Source organism: Oryx dammah, unplaced genomic scaffold, assembly GCF_014754425.2.
Source record: "Oryx dammah isolate SB20612 unplaced genomic scaffold, SCBI_Odam_1.1 HiC_scaffold_19, whole genome shotgun sequence".
Lineage (NCBI taxonomy): Eukaryota > Metazoa > Chordata > Mammalia > Artiodactyla > Bovidae > Oryx > Oryx dammah.
Window position 1 is genome coordinate 43,209,167 of NW_024070203.1, and position 18,444 is coordinate 43,227,610.

Sequence of the window (18,444 nt, forward strand, 5' to 3'; positions counted from 1 at the left end):
GAAGTCTCCAGTTATTATTTTTATTTCTCTCTTTGGTTTTGTCAGTTGTTGTTTCCTGTGTTTTGAATCTCTGTAGCTATGTGTACATGTGCTCATAATTGTTATATCTTACTGATAAGTTGACCCTTATCAATAAAAATGATTCCTTTTTTGGTTCCATTAATGCTTTTTCTTTAGTGTTTAATATAGCATTCCATTTTAATTCTCTTGCTTCTTTTAGTATAATTTGTGTGTCATTTTCTTTGTGGTTTCCTTGCAGACTGAAATTTATGTTTTTAATGTAAAAGAACTGAGTTCATATTAACACCAGTTTAATTTCCATAATATGTAAAGTGTTTTCTCCAGTATAATGCCATTCCTTCCCTTCTTGATGCCACTATTGCATACAGAGTATATTGTTATATATTTAAACTTATCAATAGTTTTTAACTGTTCCTTCTTTCCTTTATGTAGTTGTCTTTTAAATCAGAGAATATAGCTGCAAATAAAAGCACATCAGTAATATCTTTAACCTTTACCTATGTAGTTACTGTTAACTGGTGTTCTTTATTTCTTTGTGTTTACTCTGGTTACTGTCAAGTGCTTTTTATTTCAACCTGAAGTGCATCATTTACTATTTCTTATAAGACAGGTCTGTTAGTGATGTCTTCTCTGAGTTTTATTTAATAATGTTCTAATTTCACTTTTATTTGTGAGGCATAGTTTTCCTGGATATAGAATTCTTAGTTGACTTCCCCCTCGCCCCCCACCGTCATCTCCCTGAATATGTCATTTCCTTGCCTATTGGCCTTCATAGGATTTCTGATGAGCTGTTAATCTTACTGAAGATCCCTTGTATATGATGAGTTTTTATTTTCTTGCTGCTTTTGCAGTTCTTCTCTTTTTCTTTCGGCACATTGACCATGATGTGTATCGATATGGATCTCTGAGCCTTTTTGCTTTGAGTTTGATGAGTTCTGTATGAATAATTTCTAAGAAGTACAAGCCCTGGATTATCAGGGGAAAAGAAAATAATAAATAAAAAGGAAGAGTAGAAAGGGCCTTCAATTACTAGGGAATTATTGCTGTAACTTTACCCAACAGTTAGAACTTTGACAAAATTCCCATCCCAGGCCTCCATAAACAGGGCAAGGTTTTAGGGATTTTAATAATCTTATACCATCAATACCATTAATAAAATCTATGACTCAGTGAAGAAAATTTTATTTTTTTCTGATAGCCAGACTTTTTACTATAATTCTTTGTTTTATTCTTAAAATGGCTAGGAAGTTATTATTTTATTTTGGAGTAAATTTATTAAGTAAATCATTAGTTATGATATTACTTGAGGAACTTCCACTGCATTCAGAGAAGTCCATAAGTCATATGTATACTGCTTGATACATTATCACAAGTGTTTTTATTTGTATGTGAATGTTTTACTTGCATGTAACTGCCACCTAGATTAGGAAATAGAGTCAGTAAATTTGAAAGTTCCATTAATTTTGAAAGCAGAGATAAAGGGCATTTACTTAAAATTTTCTCTTTGAGCTATAAAGAAATAATTTCTCTATTTTGTGTGTGTGTGAGTCTCTTTATCATATCTGACTCTTTGTGACCCCATGGACTGTAGCCCACCAGGCTCCTCTGCCATGGGATTTCCCAGGCAAGAATACTGAAGTGGGTTGCCATTTCTCTATTTTAAATGTACTTATATGCCATGCTGTTTCAAAGAAGTGTTGCATCTTCTTCTTGTTTTGTCATAAAAGAATTTAAATTATTAATTATGTATTTGATGTAGGAGTACAATTGGACAGAATGAGCTGAAAATTACAAGTAATCGAGCAATAAATTCAGGATTGTTTTTTGAAGATAAACCAAAACCTTCAAAACAGTCATTTCAGTCTTACCAGGAAGCTTTGCAGCAGCAGGTATCCATTCATTTTTTTCCGTTGTTCATTCATGTATGTTAAACATCTTATGTCTTAGTACAGTGGCCCTTTAAAACTCAGAGTGTGGCTGAGGAGAAAGAATTCCATTTATTTATCATTAAATGTGATAAAGTTTGATATAGACAGGCTGGAATGCTTGGGATAGGGAGAGTAATTGCCTTGGCTATTAGGAGGGCTTCACATGGTTGATGGCTTTTGAGTTGCGTGTTATACAGTGAATAAATATGAAATTCCTGGTGTATTCAGGGAATGGAATTGATGTAGGAGAAGGGGCTGGAGTGTTAGATTATACTGGATTGTGAAAGATAGCAAGTAAGGGGTTTTCAGTTTCATCTTGTTACCTATCGACAGCCAAAGGGAGGAAATCTTAAGCCAAAGAGTGAAAGAAGTATTATAATTGATGTGAGCAGATGTGGCTTTTAGGAAGATATCTGGCTGTGATGTGGATGGTTGGGAAAGATGTGGCAGAGAAACCTTTTAGTAAAACTGTTAGTTAGTCCAGCCAAGAAGTAACCAGGTCCTGTACCAGGTGGGGAAGATGGACAGGACATCGAAAGAGACATTTCTTGGATTTCATTAATAGGACTTAAATTTAGCGACTGAGGAAACAACAGGGTTTTACGATGATTCTGAGTGTTGTAATCTAAGAGGATGATAAAGCTATGAACTCTTAAGGATAGGGAGAACAGAGGCAGAACACTTAGGGAGGAAGATAACATTCTATTGTGGTTTGTAATTTTTGGAGAGAGTTTACTTAGGAATAACTGTGTCAAATGTGTGGATTTTTTGGAGGAATAGTTATATCTTCTCCAGAGAGGTCCCTGGAACTCTAGGTATATATATTCACCTGGGGTACCCTTCTACAAAATTCCACTGGATTTCTTCTAAAGCTCAGATTTTTATTCTATTTTCTACACTGGGCAACCTCCTTGAAAAGTGGGCTTTTTCAAAATTACAGAATTACCAACATTATTTTTTTGTGTTAGGAATCTACAAACAAGAGACAATATTTGTCTGTTTTCAGATGAGCATATTAAAAACACGACTGACAGAACCAGATTTCCTAACCCTAGAATTTTTTATATGTGATGACTTCCTTGACCTTCCTGAAGTAGTTACTTAAATTTGCCATGCATATGGTAATGATTTTAAAAGTAACTTTCCAAAATGTAGATCTTTATTCATTGCCTATTTATATGTCTTTAAAGACCAACCCTATGCTTACACTTGATGATGATAAGACCATTTTGTATGCTTTCATGAAGTATACTTAAATAGCCTGGCATTCTCTAGAGAGCTTTGAACCTTCAATATCTTTGAACTTTGGGAATGGAGTTTGCTCAAAGTAGAGTAGGTCTGGTGATGGGTAGGGAGTAGTTGGCCCAGGTCTCAGAGGTGTGGGGAGTAGTTTGTGGCTGGCCAGGTACCATGAAAGGATAGATGAAGAAAATGAAGGTAGGGAGAGTCTGTTGGAGCCCATGAAAATGGTGAGGTTAGGAAGGGAATACCTCAGGGAATTGGGAAGATGAAGCTACCTTAGTCCAAGTGGCACCAGTGGCTGGAAAGGGCCCAAGTGACAGGATGTGAGGGAGTAGCAGCTATATATTCCAGCTACCAAAGTATTTTTTAATTGTTTTTACATATATTTGTGATATTAAATTTATAGTAAAGTATACTGGGAAAAAGTCTAGTTTTCTAATAAGAAAAATAAAATCTGATCTTAAAACTAATTTTTTGTATCAGAACACCTGTTAGCAGTTAGCAGTTATTACAGATGTTTCTTAATGTTGTTAAGATTCAAGAAAGACAAGAAAGAAGAAAGAAAGAACGTGAAGAAAAAGAAGTATATGAAGCCAAATTAGAAGCTGAAATGAGAAGTTACAACCCCTGGGGGAAAGGTGGAGGTGGTGCTCCTCTGAGAGATGACAAAGGAAATCTGATAAGTATGTTATTTCTATTGACTTTAAAAAAGTATTTATTTATTTGGCTGCATCAGGTCTTAGTTGCAGCATGTGGGATCCAGTACACTGATCAGGGGTTGAACCTGGCCCCCTGCAGTGGGGGCACAGAGTCCTAGCCACCGAACAACCAGGGAAGTCCCTGAATTGTTGTTTTTAACATAATCTAAGTTTAACTTTTAAAAGAAAGGGGAGTAGAAAGAAGTGGGAATCATAGTCTGTAAGCAAAGGTCTCTTTTTATACAGCTTGATGCAGAAGAGGTATTTTGATGGTAAGCATGACAGCATGTTAAAGCCTTTCTTCATTTATTATTACAAATTTTTCACCCTCTAATGATAATAACTCGATTGCAGAGAAAAGTTTATGTTAGTTAGCAAGTTTTTACCCAATCTAGTAGTTTGAATTTTTTAAAGTTTTCTAGTAAAAATAATAAAATCCTTACCGCAATATTTTTAATAAGGTGTCTTAAGTGATCTGATGTAGTTGTGGAATGTTATGTTTAATTCTTATACGCCATATACCCGCACAATGCAGGGGCTCTTGAGAAAAACCTGGCCTCAGAAATGTTTGGCAGATTGTAGAATTATATTGATTTATCTTTCAATTTTATGTATTCTTAAAAATGTTTCATCTAGAAATCACACAGCGGGCACTTTGAAAAGAGACTTTTTGCAACTTGTTATATAAGTTTGGATGGGCTTCAATTAGCTTATAATAAAAGCAGAGAAAGATAATGGGTTTTTTAAAATCATTTAATTAGAAATGGGAAATGAATAATTAGAAAACCCATTAGAGTGATGCAAAGTAAATTTGATGTTCTTCCGGTTTATGCTTTGTTGTAGGAATAACTGAGTGATGCAGTCAGAAGATATTGGGGGTATTGAGTTACTAGAGTTCTTAATGGCTATGCCTTTGATTCTCTGTTAAAGATGACTTTTTAAAAAAGATATATTTGAGGCCCACTTAGATTAATGAGGTAACTCTTTTCTTTCCTGATGGATTTATTCCTTTCCTATATTCATCTCATACTTTGTTCACAATTTTGAAGATTAAAACTCTTATTCTGTTTATAAATAAGATGATTTTAGGTGATCCATGGTTAACATTTCTAATATTTGAAATTAAATGTTTATTTGAATATATATTTAAAAATATATATTACTGGAAAAAAATATATATTACTGGTTTTCCATTTAGGGATGGTACTATAACATTTCCTTTGAAAGTAAAGGCATTTAAATGAAAAGTGGTCTAACAAAGAACTCCCGTTTCTCAGAGGCTTAAGGCAGTGTAAGTTACTTCTCTCTTAAACTGCATTCTGATGCTGTTTGAGTGGTTCTCCAAGAGCTGACTTGGGAATCTGCCTCTTCCAGTGTGTCACTCTTACAATTTTGCAGTCTTTCATTTCTAGCTGCACAGACATGGTCCAGAGGATGGGAGAACAAGTTGAGAATTTTGATGGGGCCTGACCTAAAGGTGGAGAAATATCACTTTTGTCTTTGTTCAGTTGTTCAAACCTAGTTACAAGGTTCTGAAGTAACTTATTGGGAGGCTGGAAGGGTTTCTTTATACCCAGGCGGAGGACATAAGATTGATAAGCATCTACCCAGTCTTTGCTATAATAAATTTAAATTATGAATTGATAGAAGCATAATAGTTACCATGAAGGAAGTGTTTATGTAACAGAAACTTTGGGAAAGACTGGAATAATTTCTTAGAAGTTTCCAGCTTTCCTCGAAGATTATTTCCAGTTCAGAGAATGTAATTATAGTGTCCTATATGTGTTTAATTGGTGGAAGTGAGTTGGATAAGTGTTTGTTATTGAATTATAAAATATTGTTTTAGAATTGCTTGACCTAACAGGAATGGAGCAAACCTTTCTGAGATATTTATTTTTAGTGGTAATGTTTAGTTTGCTTATTTAATGCTTCAGTTATGCTATGAAATTTAAAAAAAAGTGTGCTATTTTATCAAATGCAGTGGAACTGTTTTTTAATGGTATTTTCAAAGCAAGTAAACTTGAAGAATATGTTTGTTTTGTATTTAGCTGTTACATTTGAGAGAGAGAGGGAACCTAATTTTCCTATTGTATTCCCAATATGTAGTAAAAATCAGTGTTTTCTTTTACTTCATTAGATGGCCAAGATCATATAACAGGGATTATGTTGGATGACTTTAATTCAGCTGCTGGCTTTTCTAATTACTCCTGTTTCATCTTTTATTACAAAGAAATTAAAGAAATTGAATGTTCACCATATTCTTAGCTCTCTGAGAAAGATCTCTTTGTAAGGTAGTTATTAATAAAATATCAAAATCTGTTATCCATACAATTTTAACATAGCATCAACCCTTTGAAAGTAAGTACCTCTCATTTTGATTATTTGTAATACATTTAACATCTGTTTCCTTTCTCAGTTTTTTTAAAGTTCCCATAAGAAAAAACCGAGTATATTCTACAGTGAGTGAATGGATAAACTGTGGTACATTCATATGATGGGATGCTACTTAGCAGTTAAAAAAAAGAATGAACTGTTGATTCACAGAACAATTTGGAAGACTCCAAAGAGGAGACCTAAGGGAAAGAAGCCCTTTTACATAACACATATATTCTCAAAATAACAGAACTGTAGAAATGGAGAACAAGTCACTGGTACCAAGATTATGGTTGAGGACAGGGAGTAACTATGATGGAATTTGGGGGGGTGATGGGACTGTTCCGATTCCTGATTATGGTGATGTTACTTGACTGTGTATTAAAATTTTTAAAAATTGTACACTAAGAGAAAAAGTTGAAAAAAAATTAAAAATACTTAACCAGTTTGAAAGATAACAAAAATATCTCATAGTTCTAATTGATTAATAGCAAGATTGCTTCACGTATATTTGACTCCGTATTTAAATATTTTTTATGCATTATATATGCCCCAGTTAGATTTATGTTTGTTTTTGTGTGATTTATTGAGAGATAATTTGCATATGATAGAATTGACCCTTTTTTTTTTTTGTTAGAATTGACCCTTTTAATGTGTCAGTCAGGGCTATAAATCAAAGGCTTGATTGGGATTGGAGAATCTGTTTTCTCTATGGCTCCCTCACATGACTCAGGAGGCTTCAGTTACTTGCCATGTGGGCTTCCCCTTAGAGCTCCTTTGAGTGTTCATTATGGAATGGTAGCTGGCTTTCTTGGAAGTGAGTGAACCAATAGATCTAGCAAGATGGAAACATAATGTCTTTTATGTAGTAGCCTTGAAAGTTTTATACCATCATTATGCAGAATCCTTTTCATAAGAAGTAATCCACACTCTAGAGGAGAGGAATAGAGCTCCATCTTTTAAGGAATGTTTATATAAAAGAAAATTTATGAATATGTTTTAAAACTCCATTCCACATGATATGTTTTCATTAGGAATACTAATGATGTTGGGTAAATTTCACTGTGACTTGTTTTGAATTGCTACTATTTGTTCTATATTTAGATAGTCAAAGTTCTAAGGTAAGGTACATATAAATAAGGTTTTTATGGATTGTCAAAAACGTATACACTCTTTAAGTTCTCTACTAATTTTGAATTTATTTTGTAACATTATTTTTGAAAAATATCTTAAAAGTTTTGATAATCTTGTTTCTGTTTTCAGGGTACCAAGATACCATTTAATTATTCCAGCTCTGGTCCTGTTGGTTCTCTTCATTTCTATTAAGCATATTAATTATAGGAGTGTGTTTATTGAAATAAATGGCTTATTTTTTCCCTCTCAGCTGATTTGAATAGGATGCACAGACAAAATATAGATGCCTACCATAACCCAGATGCAAGAACATATGAAGATAAAAGGGCTGTTGTATCTCTAGACCAAACTTTAGCCACTTCAAATGCTGAAAACCAAGAAGATGCTGCAAATAAAAACTCAGGTTTTTAATCATATATATATATATTTTTACATTTCTAAAGTTGTTCAGTAGCATTTCTCTTCTGTTCTCCAACAAAGTTCTTATTAAGATTTTGAGAATTTGCTTTTTCTGAGTCAGAAAGCATAACACATTATTTATGCTATATACAGTAACTTTTCTATATAGGTATTTTGAAAAAATGAATAAAGAGATACATTTTGCTTCTTAATATTATACTATGTATTTCTTATCAGCTTTATTAGTTCTTATATATATTCTAGCTGTGCTAACAGCTTCATTTTGCTACTGGGAAGGACATTTCTTAAATAGTTTTCTTTTTTTTTTTTTTTTTAACCCGTATAGAGTTTGCTTCTTACACCCATAAGAATTAGTGAGAACATACCAGATGTTGTATGATAAATTATACAGTGAAATTCATTTTTTGTTTGTTTATAAACATTTGCCCTCCCTTATAAGCCACAGTGTACAAAGAAGTAAATAATTTACCTTGGCTTCTGGTCACATCTCCCTTTCATAAACATATACCTTTGGTTTGGTATTAAACAGGGTCTTTTAAAGATTCTGTAAATTAAAGATTATTCAGTATCTTTATGACTTGTCAGGAAAATTTGTAATCATCTTTCTTTATCAAGTATATGGGAAAATATGTTATATATTTAGAATTCAAGTGAAGTTTAAAGAATATACTGCCTTATATTATATTTTGATGCCTATAAAAATAATGATTTATTTACAGCAAATTGAATTATTAAGGACTCAGAGTGAGAATCAAATTAATAATTTCATCAAAAATTCTACTTTTTAATAGTCCAAAAATCAAAACTAGATTCACTGTGTAAAAATCTACTGTGGATCAAAGTAGGAAAGTATTTTCTTATAATTAGAGATTAAATAGTGATACAGGCTGTCCATGGAAACAACCTACAGTACATCTCTTGAAGTGTTCCAAAAGACTACAGAAATTAGTGCTGCTATCAAAGGCTTGAAAGATGCAAGGCTAGTAATTCGAATCAGAGCTCACCATTTAGTCTACCTGTTTGGCCAATAAGTCATATGTATTAAACATTTAAAAAAAAATTTTAAAAGACTGTCTGATCAGTCAGGGATATTTTGAAAGGACTCTTTAATACAGTGTTCTTGTCTAAAATTAAAATTTTTGAGAGAGCACAGAGCGTTTACTGTAAATAAATGGGGAATGCGACCAGAAGTCAAAGTAAACTTACTTTATTTCTTTGTATATCAAAACACCTTTTCATTTTATTGTAGAGAATTTTTGCTTCTTTCTGATTACCATTATTTTTCTCTTCATTGGCCGCTGCTTCTGGAGCAGTCTGTATTGAGATCAGTGGTACAGACCCCTTCACTGCTCCTCTCTTCCACCCCCTGTATTGTTTGTACATAGTTCCCTCTTAGCTTAGAACTTTCTCTGTCGTCGTAATAACATGTCAGGCATCTAGCTTTGCTTACCAAGCGAAAACACAGGAAAAATAGAAAGTTTCCATGACTCTTTCCCAAAAAAGAGCACAACCTTGATGATTGAATATGCACAGCAGAATTTGTTATCTGTTTTTATTGTGTCTAACACCAGGGTTTTGGTGCTAATTCGTGGCCAGGATGTGGTCAGGATGCTCTAGTTTACGAAATCATAAAATGTTTAAATTCTCCTTTTTTGTGCATTGAAATTCCCTAAATTAACTTTCATTTCCTAAGAATTAACCTAAAATAGACTTTCTGAATGCAAAAAAACTATTGAGAGTCACCTAATTTGTTGCTATGCCATCATATATGTATATGAGTTTATGTGTGTGTGTGTGTATTTATATACATGTGTTCACACATACAATATACATATGTGACATGTAGTATTTTAAAGGCCTTGCTGCTACTGCTGCTAAGTCACTTCAGTCATGTCCAACTCTGCGACCCCATGGACTGCAGCCACCCAGGTTCCTCCGTCCATGGGATTTTCCAGGCAAGAGTACTGGAGTGGGTTGCCATTGCCTTCTCCTAAAAGGCCTTAAGGGAGCTCAAATATGCCTGGAAGTTGAATATCTTAATATATACTTGAGATTCACTATCCTCTAATATTTTGTCTTCATTAGGCCTGTTTTAAAAGCTCTTCTTAATGTTTGTTGTTTTTCTTTTACTTCATGGTTTTTGGATAAAAAATCCTGTTTATGAAGTTCATACTAATTTGGATTAAATTTATTTTTTTGCTTGTTATGATGCTTGAATGCATTTTCATTTTCTTTGTTTAGAGCATGTCTTTCCCTTTGGTTTTGTTTTTATAATGTTTTTATGTTTAAAGGAACTTAACTTGCCTGTCTCTAACAATACTTCTTCTCTAATTGCCTCAAAGGTTTAGAATTTGACAGATCTCAATGTGAAACAAACTACTCAGTTTTGTTTTGCTGATCAGCTTTTCCACCATAACCTAAGCTTTTAATGTTTAGGTATTGATTTGCCTTTCTGCTATCTATTCAAGTAAGCATTAGTAAATTTAAATACAAAGGAAAAGAGACCTAGATGACAGCTCAACTGCAAAGCAATTGGCTTACAACCACTATATGAGTGAGAGAAATAAATGCTTTAGATTGATGGTATAAGGAAACTAAAAAATGACATATTTTTATATAAATATAAAAGATATTAAAAAGTTATGTGAGCCTTAAATTTGCATACAGTTTTTTTCTGCACTCAAAAGACTGCTGGGATATACTTATTTTCCAGGCTGCTTTTATAAAATAGTATTTTTCCTTTCCCAGAATGTTTAATACTATTTATAAATAACATATATATAGCATATTTTTAATCTTCAAATTTATATCATTAATCTGATATAATTTTTAAGTAAAAAGTATTACAGTGATTAAGTCATTTTAATTTTGTAAAAATTAAAAATGTTTTTAGAGCTAATTTTCTAATCTGTGTTTTAAACCATGGATAGGAATCCACTGATTTTTTAAAAGCAATTTTAGAAATTTTTTATATGTGTATACATAATACATTTAATGTGTAATTAAGCAGTATTCTTAAGAAAAGGATATTTATATCATACATAAGAACTTAAATGTGTGCTTTATAAATTTTATTTTAAAGCCTTTGCTGCAGTGAGAGTTGCTTAGGTTACTAACTTCTATGTTTCCTTAATGACTTTCAGATAGAGCTATATTATGATTTTTCAACTGTGTATTAATTTTATTTTAGTTTCACCATTTTTTCCCTCTCTTTTTATCTGGTCTTTAGTTTCTAATCTTGGTCGTCTTCTGAGTTTAGCCTCTGGGCTTCCATATTTAGCACATTTTTTCAAAATTTCAGTTTATTTAGTCGAGTATTCTTTAGCCTTTATGTTTTCTAAGCACTGGCTAATGGTATGTTTTTGCAAATTTTCCTTTTCAAGGTCATATGCAAACACAGAGCTCTCCTTTTGCTCGGGGAAATATTTTTAGTGAGCCTCCAACTGAACTTCAGATTAAACAGCAGGAATTATACAAGAATTTTCTTCGTTTTCAGGTGAAATGCTTATTTGATCATGGTTTCAAAGTTTCATAAAAGTTTTAATAAACTTGGAAAGATTTTATCCACAAGATAAAGAATAAATTCTAAAATGCCATGCATCTAAAATATCTAATTCATATTAGATAGAAATATTATTTAATTTATATTATTATACTGTTTTACTTATATATGAAAAAGGAATAAGGAGACATGTTAGGAATACCAGTTGACTTAATCTTTTTAAAATTTTGTTAAATCATTAAGTGTTAGAGAGTGCTGGAATTTCTAAAACTGAAACTTAAAATGTTCACCTATTAGGCATAAAATGAATCTTTCTAGATGTTTATGTGTTAATAGAAATAGTTTTTTTCTAAATGATTTTATATTCTTGACTCAGTTGTTTAGTTTGTAAGTAAATATTAAAAATACTCTCACATTTTGTATTTATTTGCTTCATTTATATGTGTAAGCAAATTGCATTTAAAACACTAGAAATGCCCAGAGAAAGACACTTGAGCATCATGTGTTTATTAAGCCAATGGGTTTATTGAACTCTCATACTGTGTCCACCCTTGGGATGGAGCCTGAGGTGAATTAGACACCTGCCCATAGTGGGCTCATAATATTTTCTCTTCTTACCATCCTCCCTTCCATACCCACACTTACAACCCAGTGTCAGATTAATCTTTGGCCAGGTTAATCTTCCTTTGATATAATTTCTCACGATTGTCTTCTTTATTTATAATCTGTCAGTAGCTTTTCTAAATAAAATGTCCATATTCCTTAGTCTGACACTTAAGGCTATCCAGTCTGATCCCAGCTTCCTAAATTCTTCTTAAAGAGAGTCTACTCAAAGATGCCATCTTTCTGATCCTAATTATTATGGACTCTTAAATAAGGCAGTGACAAATGGATGTGGTCCTAAGGATAATTGATCTGGCAATACAGCTGAAGTATTTTGGGTGGATTTAAAGGACTGGAAGCATGGGTCACAGACAGCTAGCCAATCTGATCACATGGACCACAGCCTTGTCTAACTCAGTGAAACTAAGCCATATCATGTGGGACCACCCCAGACAGATGGGTTATGGTGGAGAGGTCAGACAGAATGCAGTCCACTGGAGAAGGGAATGGCAAACCTCTTCAGTATTCTTGCCCTATATACTACTGGAGATCAGTGGAGAAATAAATCCAGAAAGAATGACAGGAAGGAGCCAAAGCAAAAGCAACACCTAGTTGTGGATGTGACTGGTGAAAGAAGCAAGGTCTGATGCTGTAAAGAGCAATATTGGATAGGAATCTGGAATATTAGGTCCATTAATCAAGGCAAATTGGAAGTGGTCAGACAGGAGATGACAAGAGTGAACAAGACATTCTAGGAATCAGCGAACTAAGGTGGACTGGAATGGATGAATATGACTCAGATGACCATTATATCTAATACTGTGGGCATGAATCCCTAAGAACTGCAGGAGCCATCATTGTCAACAAAAGAGTTCAAAATGCAGTACTGGGATGCAGTCTCAAAAATGACAGAATGATCTCTGTTCATTTCCAAGGCAAACCATTCAATATCACAGTAATCCAAGTCTGTGCCCCGACCAGTAATGCTGAAGGAGCTAAAGTTGAACAGTTCTATGAAGACCCACAAGACCTTTTAGAACTAACACCCCCAAAAGATGTCCTTTTCATTATAGGGGACTGGAATGTGAAAGTAGAAAGTCAAGAAACACCTGGAATAACAGGCAGATTTGTCCTTGGAATACAGAATGAAGCAGGGCAAAAGCTAATAGAGTTCTGCCAAGAGAACACACTGGTCATAGCAAACACCCTCTTCCAACAACACAAGAGAAGACTCTACACATGGACATCACCAGATGGTCAACACCGAAATCAGATTGATTACATTCTTTGCAGCCAAAGATGGAGAAGCTCTATACACTCAGCAAAAAAAAGACCAGGAGCTGACTGTGGCTGAGATCATGAACTCCTTATTGCCAAATTCAGACTGAAGTTGAAGAAAGTGAAGAAAACCACTAAACCATTCAGGTATGACCTGATCAAATCCCTTATGACTGTACAGTGGAAGTGAGAAATAGATTTAAGGGACTAGATCTGATAGAGTACCTGATGAACTATGGACAGAGGTTTGTGACATTGTATAGGAGACAGGGATCAAGACCATCTCCAAGAAAAAGAAATGCAAACAAGCAAAATGTCTGTCTCAGGAGGCCTTACAAATAGCTGTGAAAAGAAAGGAAGTGAAAAGCAAAGGAGAAAAGGAAAGACATACCCATTTGAATGCAGAGTTCCAAAGAATAGCAAGGAGAGATAAGAAAGCCTTCCTCAGAGATCAGTGCAAAGAAATAGAGGAAAACAATACAATGGGAAGACTAGAGATCTCTTCAAGAAAATTAGAGATACCAAGGGAACATTTTATGCAAAGATGGGCCCATTAAAGGACAGAAAGGGTATGGACTGAACAGAAGCAGAAGATACTAAGAAGAGGTGGCAAGAATACACAGAGTGAAAGTGAAGTCGCTCAGTCGTGTCCGACTCTTTGCGACCCCATGGACTGTAGCCCACCAGGCTCCTCCGTCCATGGGATTCTCCAGGCAAGAATACTGGAGTGGGATGCCATTTCCTTCTCCAGGGGATCTTCTCAACCCAGGGATTGAACCCAGGTCTCCTGCATTGCAGGCAGACGTTTTAATGTCTGAGCCACCAGGGAAGCCCAGAATACACAGAAGAACTGTACAAAAAAGAACTTCACGACTCAGATAATCACGATGGCGTGATCACTCACCTAGAGCCAGACGTCTTGGAATGTGACGTCAAGTGGGCCTTAAGTGTCATTATGAACAAAGCTAGTGGAGGTGATGGAATTCCAGTTGAAGTATTTCAAATCCTAAAAGATGATGCTGTGAAAATGCTGTACTCAATATGCCAGCAAGTTTGGAAAACTCAACAGTAGCCACAGGACTGGAAAAGGTCTGTTTTTATTCCAATGCCAAAGAAAGGCAGTGCCAGAGAATACTCAAACTACTGCACAATTGCACTCATTTCACACGCTAGTAAAGTAATGCTCAAAATTCTCCAAGCCAGGGTTCAGCAGTACATGAACCATGAACTTCCAGATGTTCAAGCTGGTTTTAGAAAAGGCAGAGGAACCAGAGATCAAATTGCCAACATCTGCTGGATCATTGAAAAAGCAAGAAAGTTCCAGAAAAACACCTATTTCTGCTTTATTGACTATGCCAAAGCCTTTGACTGTGTGGATCACAGTAAACTGTGGAAAATTCTGAAAGAGATGGGAGGAAATACGAGACCACCTGACCTGCCTCTTGAGAAACCTATATGCAGGTCAGGAAGCAAGAGTTAGAACTAGACTTGGAACAATAGACTGGTTCCAAATAGGAAAAGGAGTACGTCAAGGCTGTATATTGTCAGCCTGCTTCTTTAACTTCTATTCAAAGTACATCATGAGAAACGCTGGGCTGGAAGAAGCACGAGCTGGAATCAAGATTGCCGGGAGAAATATCAATAACCTCAGATATGCAGATGACACCACCCTTATGACAAAGTGAAGAACTATAGAGCCTCTTGATGAAAGTAAAAGACAAGAGTGAAAAAGTTAGCTTAAAGCTCAACATTCAGAAAACGAAGATCATGGCATCCGGTCCCATCACTTCTTGGAAAATAGATGGGGAAACAGTGGCTGACTTTATTTTTTGGGGCTCCAAAATCACTGCAGATGGTGATTGCAGCCATGAAATTAAAAGACGGTTACTCCTTGGAAGGAAAGTTATCACCAACCTAGATAGCATATTCAAAAGCAGAGACATTACCAACAAAAGTCCATCTAGTCAAAGCTATGGTTTTCCCAGTTGCCATGTATAGGTGTGAGAGTTGGATCATAAAGAAAGCTGGGCAGTGGAGAATTGATGCTTTTGAACTGTGGTGTTGGAGAAGACTCTTGAGAGAGTCCCTTGGACTGGAAGGAGGTCCAACCAGTCCATCCTAAAGGAGATCAGTCCTGTATATTCATTGGAAGGACTGATGCTGAAACCGAAGCTCCAATACTTTGGCCACCTGATGGGAAAAACTGACTCATTGGAAAAGACCCTGATGCTGGGAAAGATTGAAGGCAGGAAGAGAAGAGGATGACAGAGAATGAGATAGTTGGATGGCATCACCAACTCGATGGACATGGATTTAAGGTCCGGGAGTTGGTGATAGACAGGGAAGCCTGGCATGCTGCAGTCCTTGGAGTCGCAAAGAGTTGGACGTGACTGACCGACTGAACTGAGGGTAGAATTTAGGGAAAAATAAATAAATCTTGTCATTTTGTAGTCTTTTATTGTTTGTAAGATAGGTTTACATATATTTTCTTATTAAGCCTCACAGGTCTCTGAGGAAGGTATTACTATTTTTATTTTAAGACCAAAAAAAGGCTGAGGCTCTCCTGTGTTTGCAGAACTAGCACGTTGGCCCCAAGTCTCCTGCCTTTAAGTGTCATACCTAGAGAGTCCACACACTCCAGTGTCTTTCTTCTGGAAAAAAATAGTAGTATTGTGGGAAACTTTAACTTACTAGTTTCAGAATAAGTTCAACCGTCAGTTCTCCCAGCCTATAAAATGGTGGTTTATGTATTTTTCTTTTAGGAGTCTGTTAAAATCTCCTGCTTTCCCCTCAAACAAAATCTATCCCAGAGCTCCAAGAAAATGTAAAATAGCTAAATGGTATTTATTAATATCAACAATATAGTGTCAGACAAAAAAGAATCCCCAAACTTCAGTGTTAAAAGAAATGTTATAAAATGTTCAGATCTGTGCACAAAGATGCAAAGGAAGCCTTAACTCCATGTCTGCATAAATAAGTTTTAACACTAAAAAACTTATACCATTAGTTTTAGTGCAGCAATAGTCTTCATGTGCTTCAAATTTGGTGAATAATACATGTGAGTGTTTAGATGTCATTTTAAACTGCAACTTTAAAAATAATTAGCAAGTTTAACAAACTATTTGCAGGACCATTGAACTACTTTTGTATTATATGATTTGCAAACCATTGACCTGAGCAATAACTTTTCTCTTTTTGTTGAAGAGCTGTGTGGCATTTTTGTTGGAATGATATTTCTGTGGATTCATTAGGTGTGAGATCATTTATGATTGTGACCCATTAATGGTGAAGTGACCTGGTGATTGTGATTATTTTTTTCATGGAGGAGAAAAAGGGAACTGAGTGTTAAATGTGTGGTTTTATTGTATGGTTCATGAATGATGTTTTCTTTAGGGCTATTGTAATTGAGGAGGTGATTACATACACACCACTTGGTCCTAAATATTAGGACTGTACATATTTAAAAGGTTTGTGATAAATGTTGGAAAAAGCCCTAGCATGTAAAGTTGTGGCATAGGTAAGAAGACTACAGTTCTTATAGCTCAAAAGTTTGACAGCACTAAATATAGCAACCTTGAGACTAGAGGAAATATGCAGATAAGAACTCTTAAAATATTGTGAATAGTCATGATCAGTCCATACTTAAGAGGGATAAAAATTTATTGATATCCTTAAACCAGCATCATGAATCCTCAGGTCCCATGCTGTCATTCTTCTGTGTCTCATTCATGAAGGATATAGACTATCTCTTAGAGTCTTCCTCCTGTCACTTTGCCTTATAATATTCGCCTAGAACACTCAGTACTGCAGGTTTCAGGTGGCATTCAAACAAAACTTAATTACGAATCCTTGTAGCTGACATCTTCATAAACCTTACATCTTGTCATTAGAAAATAAGAAAGGCTGTTCTAGGGAAGAGATTTCTACTTAAAGAATGGTTGCTAAAACATTTCACTGCTGTTTCAGGATACTAATCACAAGGAACTTTGAGACATAGTAGTAGTAGTCATTGGAGAAGGCAATGGCACCCCACTCCAGTACTCTGGCCTGGAAAATCGTATGGATGGAGGAGCCTGGTAGGCTGCAGTCCATGGGGTCGCTAAGAGTCAGATACGACTGAGTGACTTCACTTTCACTTTTCACTCTCATGCATTGGAGAAGGAAATGGCAACCTACTCCAGTGTTCTTGCCTGGAGAATGCCAGGGATGGGGGAGCCTGGTGGGTTGCCGTCTATGGGGTCACACAGAGTCGGACACGACTGAAGTGACTTAGCAGCAGCAGCAGTAGTAGTCATTATAGAATAATATAATCATGAATTACTAAGTATTGGACCTTTTACATAGGAACTTTTATGTTTTTTACATACATATTTTCATTTCAATCTTTGAGCACCACTTTGAGATACAGATGTTAGTAACTCTTTTTTACCAAATGACAAAACTGAACCAGAAAGTTTCATAAGGTCTGTGGGAGCTGGAATTTTACTTAGAGCTCTTATCATTATATCATGTGGCCTCTAATACAATACAGAAAACTGAAAAATTTAGGAACTTACTTTTACATACAAAAGCAGGATATAAAGGTTGAATTCATAGGATAACAGTAAATTAAGTGGTATTCTAACTTTTCAGTAGTTTCACAAAGTAATAACTAGGTTTAATTCTTAATTCTTTAGATTGAGGAAAAGAAACAAAGAGAAGAAGCAGAGCGAGAGAGATTAAGAATTGCTGAAGAAAAAGAAGAAAAACGGCTTGCAGAACAGAGAGCTCGAATCCAGCAAGAGTACGAAGAGGAGCAGGAAAAGAAAAGGGAGAAAGAGGAGGAGGTGCATTTTTTCCCTACTCTCTTTTTCTGCTTAGTTTGAGAATGAACTCCTTACTTTGACTTGAAAAGATACCTATTACTCACAAAAGAGAACAGTCTTGGAATACATTTAGAAAATAGCAGATCAGTATGCATTTGTTAGATGTTACTTTATAAAAATAAAATACTAAATTAAAAGAGATACTAGATTAAGAAAAGAGATAATTAAGAAATACTAAATTAAGAAAAGAAAAGAGATAAACTATTTTTTACAGCCAAAAAATAGTTTAGACTGACTAGCATGTTGTAATATTTTAGATACCTAATATTTTATTATTAAACAGACCAGTATGTCATCTATGGGTTTCCTTGATAACTCAGCAGTAAAGAATCTGCTTGCAGTGCAGGAGACACAGGTTTGATCCCTGGGTCAAGAAGATC

At 34.9% G+C, this 18,444-nt stretch overlaps 1 protein-coding gene across 15 annotated transcripts in view; it reads left to right on the forward strand.

Moving 5' to 3' along the window:
• CSPP1 (centrosome and spindle pole associated protein 1) overlaps positions 1 to 18,444 on the forward strand; it is a 119,825-nt gene that overhangs the window by 68,949 nt on the left and 32,432 nt on the right. For 13 of the 15 annotated variants that reach the window (XM_040261342.1, XM_040261330.1, XM_040261336.1 and 10 more), the window contains 5 exons: positions 1,781 to 1,910; positions 3,727 to 3,874; positions 7,647 to 7,799; positions 11,200 to 11,312; positions 17,876 to 18,025. In XM_040261342.1, coding sequence (XP_040117276.1) covers positions 1,781 to 1,910; positions 3,727 to 3,874; positions 7,647 to 7,799; positions 11,200 to 11,312; positions 17,876 to 18,025 — 694 coding nt within the window. The remainder of the gene's footprint in view (positions 1 to 1,780; positions 1,911 to 3,726; positions 3,875 to 7,646; positions 7,800 to 11,199; positions 11,313 to 17,875; positions 18,026 to 18,444) is intronic. The other 2 variants (XM_040261340.1, XM_040261341.1) reach the window with 1 other exon arrangement.